Source organism: Alosa sapidissima, chromosome 11, assembly GCF_018492685.1.
Source record: "Alosa sapidissima isolate fAloSap1 chromosome 11, fAloSap1.pri, whole genome shotgun sequence".
Lineage (NCBI taxonomy): Eukaryota > Metazoa > Chordata > Actinopteri > Clupeiformes > Clupeidae > Alosa > Alosa sapidissima.
Window position 1 is genome coordinate 16,778,059 of NC_055967.1, and position 12,132 is coordinate 16,790,190.

Below are 12,132 nucleotides of genomic sequence, written 5' to 3' on the forward strand. Positions count from 1 at the left end.
ATCCAGACTTTTTTCATTTTAAAACTTCTCAAGGTGAAGACCATATCTTGCTCTCTACCAGAGTGGTGCTGATATAATAAATTGACAAACAAAGCAAAAGAAAGTTTAATATACAATTTTTATTATTAAAAGTTCTTGGATACCAAAACAAATGGATACAATGCAATAGCTCAAAACAATGAAAGCAAAGAAAAACAAAGTTGTGTAGAAGGGTGAAGACTGAGAGGGGAGACACTATGGGACGAAACTAAGCACCAATAAGACAGGATCCAAATGCAAAAAATGAAGGTAAGTACTTAAACAACAAAGCCGAAGACAACAAAGCCCCCAAAAAGTCTTTATCCCCCAAATTCCACCAAGTCCACTGAAACAAACACTTGACTCTGCGGTCAAGTAGTATTTAACTGACCAAAGCCAAAGCAGCCCAAAGCCAGTTCACTGAGATCTAGCCCAGCGTCTGCTCCTTCATCTCAATAGCCTCCCACTCGTGTCACAACCGTCGGACAGAGACCGTAGAAGCCGGCAAAGTGTCATGGCGATAGCAGAAGCCGGCTAAGTGCCATGGTGATCAGCAGGTGTAACATTGCGTTGCCAAGGAGATGTTAAATAGCCACACAAAATGATTAAAATTAGACCAAGTCACAGCTCCTTTAGCATTGATTTCACTAGACACAAACACAAGCCTGTTGTTGCCTGCGAGCGACTGAGCTCCCATGCGTTGGGTCAACTGGTCACCATAAATATTCCCATGGGGTTGTGCACAGCCGTACGTTAAGCTGAAGGAACATGTGCGTATCTGAGCCTTGGGAGGGACTGGCGGTGGGGTGGACGCAGCGTCCTAACCTCTGCACCTCTGCTTCAGGTCGGTTCAGCAAGGTCCTCCGACAGGACGACATGCTGCAGCTCTTCAGCTGGTTGGCTCTCTGTCGCTCTGTAGTTAGTGTCGAGAACAAGAGCCAAGAGTAGCTACAGCCACAGAGAGCTGGGAAAGAAAATCATCATCATAATAATCATCAAAAGACAAAAACAGATCCAGTTAAGTAAGCCTGATCTTCTATCAAAGAGTAAGACAAATGCCCATCTGAACTTGAGGGCCTGGCTCATTAAAAACCACATTGGGGCAGGTGGGTCACTCCACTTCCGCCCTGTGAAGATGGACACCTGCGCATAAAAATACTACATCTCAAGAGCTGCCTGCAGTACTCGCTCTAGGATTCCTATTCAGTTTTCAAAATTCAGGGTTTTTTTAGAACCATTTTTTTCTTTGCATCAAAATACTCTCTTAGTAACATGTCTGCACAAAAATAACTGGTAGTAAAATAGAACACAGATACACAAGATTGTGCATATCTTTTGTCTGAGCACAAACACACACACTCTCTGGTTTAGTGTTTTCTCTGTGTGTGTGTGAACAGGAGGTAATGGTCCTGAGAGTCCCTTTGACATGCTTTACATGAGGCCTGGACATGGATATGATGTGTGTGACGGTCAGGAAAAAAAAAAAAAACTGACAAGACGCAGGGCAGACTCTGGACTCTGCCGTAAGGGAGGTATGGGTCACATAGTGAAGAACCGCTCGGAAAAACACACTACATGCCTCAAAGGGGCACACACATTCACCGATTCATCCAAGTGGGTAGGAGGGTGGTTGGGTAGGTGGGTGTCACGAGTATGCCCGGAGTTCTCCTATGACACTGGACCTTGTCCTCTTCTAGTCAAACAGGAAATAATGTACAAACACTCTTAGCAATACTATACTCACTTATATACAACCACTGAAGAGGGCACACAGCGTAAATACAGCTCTGTGATGCCCTCAGAGTATTCGTCTGAAAATAATCATTAATACAAAAATCTCCAAAACCAACTGCGCTCAAAGAACAGTATTTTGAATGTGATGGAAAAGAAATGAAATGGCACAACTACAATTTCATCAAATGATGTCATTTACAAAAAGAAATCCAAATCCAAAACACAACTTTTTAAGTACTACCTCACAGAGTAGTTAGGACAAGTGCTTTTAAAATAATACAAAATACAGTTTTGTGCTACTTTCGCCAAAAAGTACCTTAAATATGATTGATCTTGATGGATGTGCTGTGATACATGATCTCATCAGTGAGGAAGCTATCCAACTAATCTAACAGCTTAGCATTCAACATGAACACATACACTTGGAGCTAAAAAACCAAACTGAAATTTAAAAAACCCAACACGATTCTCAAACTCCCCATGAACTTGAGGACGGTTTTCTTCTCAGCCATGCAGAAGATGGCCATGCTGGTTGCTGTGGCGATGCGGGGGTCAGAGGTCACGGCTCCATACCTGAGCCATGCCCTGCCGCAGCCTCGAACACTGCCCCACTCGCCAGGGGTCATCCAGTTCAACAACGTCAATACATCTATTACACACTCATACAAGTCTTTTGAGCTTTCACATTTAAAAGAAAATGAGCATCAACAAAAAAAGCGTTCTTGTTTTCCTGAATCAGTCCACGTGATGAATATTCCATGGTTGTATATATATATATATTTATAATATAATATTATACAATATTACATTATTAATATTAATGTACAGATGAGGTGATTGACCATTTTCCTGTTACTACTGCTGCTCTCATGCATCAGCGGCTGGTCACCACATGCAAAATGGACAGAAGCCCCACTGTTGCCGTTTCAGACGCGGCGACGTGGACGGCAGGCGCGGCGTGAAGCCACGGCAGAGCGGCACACGCCACCGGCGGTCTTTAAAAAGTGCTTCTTAAACGCGTCGAGAGAAATGCAACAACCTGTTGAAGTGGTGGACTGCTCTCCAGGAGAAGGGGTGGGGTCTTTTTCAACAAAATCACCATCTGATGTTCTAGGCTTTCCTCAGCCTAGCAGACTGTGTGTGTGTGTGTGTGTGTGTGTGTGTGTGTGTGTGTGTGTAGTTTGTGGGAGGGATGGCGGGGCGGAGGGGTTCCTGTATGCCATCTTGCTGGGCGAGGATGAAGGGGGTGTGAATGGTTGCCAGGATGTTGCCAGGGCGACAGACGGACGGTCTCTCTCTCGTCTAGGACACACTGGAGCAGCGGATGGTGGGGGAGCCCATCTGCGTGAGGACCTTGTCCAGCCACTGCAGCGGCCCGTTCAGGTGCAGCTCGATCCAGCAGGGGGTGCTAGTCACTGTCTGGCGCCTGGAGAGAACCACACGCACACACACGCACGCACGCACGCACACACGCACACGCGCACACACACCAAGAGAGAGAGCAGGCAGGTTAGATCAGATACATACAATTGAAGGAGAGACATATTAAAAAGTATGGTCATAGGTTCGGCTAGGACAGGTGTACTCCGTTTTCCTAACATTTTTAGTGTAGGACTGCTTTTCAAGGACACATTCATGGCCCTCACACATTTTACAAGCCTGCCAGTGCCAACCTGGGCATCCGACTGGGTGTGCGTTCCTGTGGGTGAAGTGCCTTCCTGTGGGTGAAGACAGGGGCATGAACATGACTGTACATGTGGAGGCGTCTCCTAGGTGACCAGGGGTAAATATAGCCTCTGCATTTGTCCCCTCCGTCTCCAGTGGACTTTTATCTGAAATGCAACCGGCTGAAGTCCTTGTGGGAATCCCCTTCTCTCTCCACCCTACACCCCCACCAGCAGAGCCACCACCCATCACCTCCTGCACAGACCCCCCCACACACACTGCATTCCTCCTGTATTACACAACACACTCCGATCATCTCGCAGCACGTCCACCTGCTTCCCTGCCTCTCACTTCCCTCTTCCGTGCCAAACACACTCTCTCCTCATCGCTCACACACTCCCTCATGCGGTCCTCAACTCGGACCCTCTCTCTCTCTCTCTCTCTCTCTCCTCTTCTCTCTCTACAACTTCAGCGGTATCATAAAGCCAATTTACTCATCACCCGTCTCGTTGCAGCTGGTGTCCTGGGATGGCATTCCAAACTCTGGTTGCCATGGTATCTTCCCTGTTTGTTTCTCTTTCCTGACTAACAAGCAGCAGGCTGGCTATCCTAACTAGCTATCCTGATATTACCTGCAAGACAAGTCACCAAATTGCAATAACATCCGGTGCTCTCTTGTGACTGCTACTAGCTGCTAGTCTCTTCCTGTGTGTGTGTGTGTGTGTGTGTGTGTGTGTGTGTGTGTGTGTGTGCTCCACACGCTGGGCCTCTGATCCATTAGCCGCTCAGAGTGCGAGTCCAGTCACTGGGCTCTATGAGAGCAGCTCCAGGCCCATCACAGCACAGTAGTCTGCGGGCTTCTCTGCTCCGTGACAGCAGCAGCACCATGAGGCTCAGCAGAGGCCTATTAAGTCACCAGAGCCACCAGAGAGCTCACAGCCCCACTCTCCCTGGACGTCTGCAGACTGTTGCCATGGTAGTCAGGCATCAGACCAGAAGCGCTCCTCCAGACTGAGAACATGAAGAGGAGGAGCAGCACAACAAAAACAACAAGAACAACAACATCCCGACTTTGAGCAGCACAACAAAAACAACAGCATCCCGACTTTGAGCAGCACAACAAAAACAAAATCCCGACTTTGAGCAGCACAACAAAAACAACAACATCCCGACTTTGAGCAGCACAACAAAAACAACAGCATTCCGACTCTGTCAGATGATGGAGAGCAGGAGGCTGAGGGAGGGTGGGACAGACTGGTTTTCAACTGTTTACCATAAGGAAGGAAAATGGAAAAATTGAAGAGGGGAAAGATGAAACGATAGTTCCTGTTATCAGATGAGAGGGGAAGATCATACCAAAGAAAAGTTCCCTATGACGTTCTGTTTTTTGTATACACACAGGAGAGATGTTAAACTCACAGTGCTATAGGTTGGGGGATTTCACACAGCGGCCAATCAACAGCCAGGCCTATTTACAGTTAAAACCAAAGTCACTAACAAATCACAAATCACTAACAAATCACAAATCACTAACAAAACATCACCAACAGAACAGCCTTCAAGAGTATTTCACTTAGTTATCAAGCAGGCACCGTCCTTCACAGGCGTTTCATTGAATTAGGCCCATGACACCTCCAGAAGGCTCAACAGTGGTGCCTGGTGTCCCAGACCCACCCCCCTCCACACTCATGAGGAGTTCTCTACCAACAAACACATACAAATTATTTGATCCTCTTCATTGCTGTGGCCGTTTATGATCCGATCATCAATGTAACCAGACAAACCCCAATCCCTCAATGCAGGCACCGACAAATACCAACAAACCCTTCATCCAATCCTCTTTGTTACTGTGGCCATTTATGATCCAATGAGCAACATGTAACACAAAGTGCAAACCCTTGATTAGGGCATCCATAAATACCAACAAACTCTTAAGTCATTCCTTTTCGTTGCTGAGGCCGTTTATGTTCCGAACTTTACACCACAGAATTAGCTACTGTATGTGATTCAATTTATTTCATACAAAAAAAACTGTCACCTACGAGTAGAAATTCTTTTAGCAGTCAAGTTAACTATAAATAATCATCTACTATTAATAGCACTATTGGTCAGTGGTTGCATTACCCATCTGTCCAGATTTCATGATACATGAGGATATAAGCTCAGGAATGGTAATGCAAAGGCATTGTATTAGAGAGCATGAGTCGGTCACTAAAGAGCATGAGTCGGTCACTAAAGAGCAGTTGGTCACTAAAGAGCATGAGTCGGTCACTAAAGACCAGTCGAGAGCCAGGCAGAACAACCCTCAGTTAGAGGGATGCCACAGAGACAGCAGGCTAGTGTTGGAAAATAAAGTGACCCCTGACCTGATTAGCAGGACCTTACACACACCTTCCCAATAAATGCCTCTTCAACATCCCACATAACCACTTAGGACTCAATCATTTATGAAAATATATAGTCATTGTATTTTTATACTAATCTGATCAATGGCTCAGCTACAGCTGTTCTGTAAGGCTCTAAATTATACTTTTATATCTTATAATCTTATTATCTCCACAACCAAGAACACTGGTTGCCTGTGGCAAGTCAACCAAGAACACTGGTTGCCTGAGGCAAATCAACCAAGAACAAGTGTTGCCCTTGGCAAGTCAACGCACTCAGTCCAGTTCCTCAGGTATATGTATGCACACCGACCGTCCTGGTTGATTTATCAGAATTGAGTATTTATAAAGGTCATGCAAGTGGACGCAGCGGTTCAGTTTTTTGTGGACTGCTGAAACTGACCAGAGGAGCACAGCCTGCCCAAACACAGACCAGCCATCTCCATGAGGCAAGAGAGGCAAATGAGCCATCTCCATGAGGCTAGAGAGGCAAAGGAGCCATCTCCATGAGGCTAGAGAGGCAAAGGAGCCATCTCCATGAGGCAAGAGAGGCAAAGGAGCCATCTCCATGAGGCAAGAGAGGCCAATACAAGGAGCCATCTCCATGAGGCAAGAGAGGCCAATACAAGGAGCCATCTCCATGAGGCAAGAGAGGCCAATACAAGGAGCCATCTCCATGAGGCAAGAGTGGCCAATACAAGGAGCCATCTCCATGAGGCAAGAGAGGCCAATACAAGGAGCCATCTCCATGAGGCAAGAGAGGCCAATACAAGGAGCCATCTCCATGAGGCAAAAGAGGCCAATACAAAGAGCCATCTCCATGAGGCAAGAGAGGCCAATACAAGGAGCCATCTCCATGAGGCAAAAGAGGCCAATACAAAGAGCCATCTCCATGAGGCAAGAGAGGCCAAGGAGCCATCTCCATGAGGTAGGAGAGGCCAAGGAGCGATGGGAGATGATGAGTCAGAGGAGGAGGAGGAGGAGGAGGAGAGAAAAAAGGGAGAGAAGACAGAGGGAAATTAAACAAAAAGAGGAAGGAGATGAAATCAGAGCTGGCAGTGTGTTCCAGAATGACGTTATCTATGGAGTGCACCACTCATGGAAACAAGAGGAACTCCCAAGGCCTGAGGCTCTGCATGTGAGGGAGTGTGTGTGTGTGTGTGTGTGTGTGTGTCAGGAAAAAAAAGTATTGTGCTCAACGTCAGTGTTACGCCATCCATTTGGCAAGCTGTGTTGTTATTTCTAAGTCACTTTCAAGAATAAGACAGAAGGACTACTTCACACTTGTTTTGTTATCTCTGTGTGTGTGTGTGTGTGTGTGTGTGTGTTCAGGCATAGATCCCTATGAATCACACCACTAACATGTGTCATGACAACTCCTACAGAGATCTGTACTGTGGACACAATGTATAAGCCAATCTAATAGCACACGGAGTTATGGATCCCTGTGAATGTGAAAAATGAAGGAGAGTGTGCATGCATTTTATGCAGCCTCAACTATGACAACCCATCATTATTGAGGTTGCGTGTTTGTGACATTAACCTGTGCTCCCTTGCAGAATAAGTTTCACTGTCTGACGAGTCTGAGCTTTAGGTCTATGGTTTATTGGTGTCTCTCTCTCTCTCTGTGTGTGTGTGTATTTATGTGTGTGTGTGTGTGTGTGTGTGTGTGTGTGTGTGTGTGTGTTCGCTCCTCACCTGTATTCTGCACCCCAGCCCTTGACGAAGCTCATGCGTATGGTGCACATGCGGGTCAGCTGGTAGACGGCCTCAAAGCCCTGGTTCACTGACTGGGCCAGCAGTGCTGCAAACTCCTGGTTGTTAAAGATCTTCAGGTTGCAACCTAAAGAGGACACACACACATATACACACACACACACACACACACACACACACACACACACACAAGGCACATAAAGTAAACATACCAATAGGCCCTTTAATATTAGCCAGTTGTCTATTTCTAATAGACATTATATCCAGAGAGGCTCAGAATGGTCTGGAGACACAGTGCTGTCTAACTGCCATGTCAGCAGGTGTTGGTCATACCTCGAGAATCAGACTGACAGTGATTGACAGGACGATGGAGATAAACAGTTGGATCAGTGACCGTGTGCATAGACTCTGAAGCTGTTTTCAGACATGACCTCTGGACAATGCCTGAGGAATTAGGTCCCAAACTCAAAAGGAGTCCAGTATTCAGATATCAGTGCCTGAGAGTAATTAGGTCCCAAACTCAAAAGGAGTCCAGTATTCAGATATCAGTGCCTGAGAGTAATTAGGTCCCAAACTCAAACGGAGTCCAGTGTTCCGATATCAAACACGGATGTTGCATGTGTGCTAGGGTTTCTTACCTGGAATAAAGACTCAGGGTGGTTTAAGTGAGGGGTGGAGCCAGTGTTGACGCACTATATATTGTCGGGTATGACGCACAATATAGGCTCAATAATGATTATTAATAATGCTAATATGGGGTATGGCACACAATATAGGCTCAATAATGATGATTAATAATGCTAACATGGCACACTATATATTGTCGGGGTATGGCACACAATATAGGCTCAATAATGATGATTAATAATGCTAACATGGCACACTATATATTGTCGGGGTATGGCGCACAATATAGGCTCAATAATGATGATTAATAATGCTAATATGGCACACTATATATGAGTGTGAGTGAGTGAGTGAGTGAGTGAGTGTGTGTCCGTGTGTGTGAATGTATGTATATTATGTGAGAGAATGTATGCGTGTGAGTGAGTGCTCGGGTGTGTCTGTGTCTGAGTGTGGTGTCTTTCGGTGTATGTGTGTGTGTTTGTCTGTGTGTGCATATCTCACCTGGTGGGATCTTGCAGACTGTAGCCGGGTGCCAGCCGTAGCGCTGGTTGCAGTTTGGGCTCTGGACAAAGATGGCGCTGTCACTAAGACACTCTGCAAACACCTCTCCTCCAATGTAGTACAACCGCACACCCCGACCTGGCAACACACACACAAGACATGTTCAGGTACCCAAGCACACACATGCAAATTACACCGGACAGACCGTACCTGACAACACACAGCCAAACACCGAGATAGATGCATGCACCAACCTACACATGACCACACCAGAAATTAACTAAACATATGCGAATACCTCAACACATGTCAGACACCTAACCAAGCACCATCTCTTTGAATGCTTATTTCCCCACTTGTCTTCCTTTTTGTTATTGTAATCAAGATCTTTGTGATTAAGATCTTTGTGATTACGATTTTTGTGATTGAGATCTTTGTGATTGAGATCTTTGTGATTAAGATCTTACAGTAAACACACAACTGTTGAGGACGGCGTACGCACCGATGTGGCGCCGCGTGAGCTCCACGGCGGCGTTGCGGTTCACATTGGACAGCAGGCCCAGGCAGAAGCGCTCAGCGTTGGACGGGTCGGTGAAGCCGTCGACAGTCAGCGATGGCTGCGAGGCGTGGAAGGTCTCGCCCACGCGCTGGTTCAGCTCGTAGTAGGAGATGGAGCACCAGAACGCTGACTCGCAGTACGTCACCGGCTGCAGGTCTGATAGAGGACACACACAAAAAAAAAATCAAAAATACGAATCTTATATATACTTTATTATACGGCTCTTCACAATGCTAGTAGAACGCTCCATTGACTTGAATGGGATTTCCCAACGTTCTACGGTAAAATAAATTCATGTAATTACTGCTGCAAACATATAATTACCGCTGTCAATGGCAACGGGTTTTGTGCTGCTGATCATATCACTCCGCAAGTATTCCGGTCACTTCTTGCATTGGAACTTCATTCAAAAGTGAAAGCAGACGGTTGATCAGCTGTGTTCTAAAGAATGTTTGATTCAAGTTCAGCGTGTGTTGCGAACTATTTGTTTCTCAGCAAAACCCACGACGAAACCGCTGGCGCGTCGGGGTCCGTTTCGCCCTGTCGGGACTTATTTTCCCCATAATGACCGGCGTTCTATACATTATCCCTTACGTATACAGTGTGTTCACATAATAGATTTGCTATTAAATGATCTATTACTACCCTATAATACCCTCAATGTTTAGAGAAATGTCTTGCCATCATTATTGATTATATAGATTTACATTATAGATTTAAGAAATATTTCTAACAGTCTTGCTCTTTCCACCCACAATATTAATAATAATGTTGATCATTAAATAAAGTTCATAATAAAGTTGATCATTGAAAAATCATAATAAAGTTGATCATAAAAAAAACAAGAATAGCTTCAAAATGGTGAGCATTTATTCTTAAGTTTCAATATGCCTGTCTGTTACGCATGCATTACGGCATGTCCATTGTATCAATGTCTATGTAGGCCATCTCTATCGTTCTCCTTTCAATTTCCGTCAAAACACTGGGAATGAAAGGAAGAGAGAGAGAGAGAGAGAGAGAGAGAGAGAGAGAAGTAGGGCGGCTAGGGGTCAATTAGGTTTAAAAAGGACCCACAGGCAGCAAGTTAAGGAGCGAGGGACACAGGACAGCAAAAGAGGGGTATTAGACAAAAACAAAGAGATAAGAGATACCATGTGAAAACAAGTGAGGGACTTCTGGAGATTAACTAAGGCCTAGTCCACACGTACCAAACTATTCTGTCGCCACATTTATAATATTGCTATAAAACCTTTGTTAGTAACAGTCAATACTTTTGCCTGCATCAAATCACGCATTCGCATTCAGTGTGCTACCATCGGCTTAACGTGAGTTCTAAGCGTCTTTGTATGCTTATATCTGATTTCACTCGACTGTGAATGCATGTATATATGTTGTAAGACATGTAAAATAAATGAATGACACTGGCACTACGCACAAATTAATGTAGCCTAAACTTACACCGCACTTTCCTAATAACTTAAGTTCTCTCGCGTCACTGACAGTAGCTAGAATGCATAAAAAAACACCGGGAAAAACAGTGTTCAGTCCACCAAGTCATAAGCTATCGGCGCTGCGCAGCACCAGTTGTGATATTTATCTTACGGAGTGTAATCGTAGGTAATGTCATGTATGAAAACTAGTATTGTTAGGCAATACTATAAGTGTAAGTCCAAGGCAGCTGAGGTGTGGCGATGACATCATCGATACGCAAGCAGGATGTGCGGTTTCGCTGTCTAAACGAATTCAAACGGGCTACGGTTTCAGATTTTTCCACTCTGGGACCAGGTTTCAGAAAAGTGCGGTTTCGGGCAGTGCGTTTACAGGATTCGTTTGGACGCTCGGCCAAGACGAAGCAAAACCTCTGCGTTTAACCTAAAAAGCGTCTCCATGTGGACAGGCCCTAACTCTTTACCAAAGGAGGAAATGAGAGCAGGAGCATTCACAGGGATCAAAGGAAAGGGTGTGTGTGAGGGAGGGATAGTGTGTGTGTGTGTGTGTGAGTGAGAGAGAGAGAAAGGGAGTGTGTGTCTATGAGCGTAGGTGTGTCAAAGAGCAAGGGGGACTGGCAATAAACTAGAGAACAGGGATTGCAGTTGAGTAAGAGTGAATTGAACCACCAAACGTTAACACAACCACACACACACACACACACACACACACACACACACACACACACACACACACACACACAAAGGGGCCGGGCCGTCCTCTGGTGCAAACAGTGGCCCTAAACTAGGCTTCCCATGGTAGCGTGGTCAGATTTGCAAGAAGGGGAACTGCCCACAGAGTCTCCCCCATCTGGGGCAGTCCCCCCCCCCTACACACACACACAACAGTTAAACCAGCCCAGCCCTCTGGAAGTGCCTATTTATTATTCCTACAATAGGCCCCCCAGTGGCTCTCCGCACAGATAGAATAACGCAACGACAGGATATTATTATTACATTACTCAGGGCCGGTTCAGGGCTGTGTGTGTGTGAGTGAGTGAGTGAGTGAGTGAGTGTGTGTGTGTGTGTGTGTGTGTGTGTGTGTGTGTGTGTGTGTGTGTGTGTGTGTGTGTGAGCTGGGAGGCGGCAAAGACAAAGGAGGCTTTCATATGAAGTTTCCTCTGATGAGGGGGCCCACCGGCTCTAGCCTCATTGAGCACAGACAGCATTCTCCCACACACACACACACACACACACCCACACAGACTAAAGATACACCATACACACATACTGAAGTTTAAGTAGAGGTTTAGAAATACTTGATTACATGAGAGCAAAAACCTTTCCACCATTTTTCCACATTCCCAACTTTTGAGATATTTGAGTCCGACTCATCTACATAACTACCTAACCAAGGCCCATCACACAACACACACACTCAAAACAAACACATCTCCACACTCACACACAACTGCAGCAGTCGTCTCCACACACACACACT

The 12,132-nt window shown here is 45.6% G+C and overlaps 1 protein-coding gene across 1 annotated transcript in view; it reads right to left on the reverse strand.

Annotated features, from left to right (window-relative positions):
- Positions 1-100: 100 nt before the first annotated feature.
- smad3b (SMAD family member 3b) overlaps positions 101-12,132 on the reverse strand; it is a 31,622-nt gene continuing 19,590 nt past the window's right edge. Inside the window, exons 6-9 of the mRNA XM_042109557.1 lie at positions 9,148-9,360; positions 8,646-8,783; positions 7,500-7,644; positions 101-3,178 (exon numbers count right to left, since the gene is read on the reverse strand). Coding sequence (XP_041965491.1) covers positions 3,055-3,178; positions 7,500-7,644; positions 8,646-8,783; positions 9,148-9,360 — 620 coding nt within the window. The 3' untranslated portion in view covers positions 101-3,054. The remainder of the gene's footprint in view (positions 3,179-7,499; positions 7,645-8,645; positions 8,784-9,147; positions 9,361-12,132) is intronic.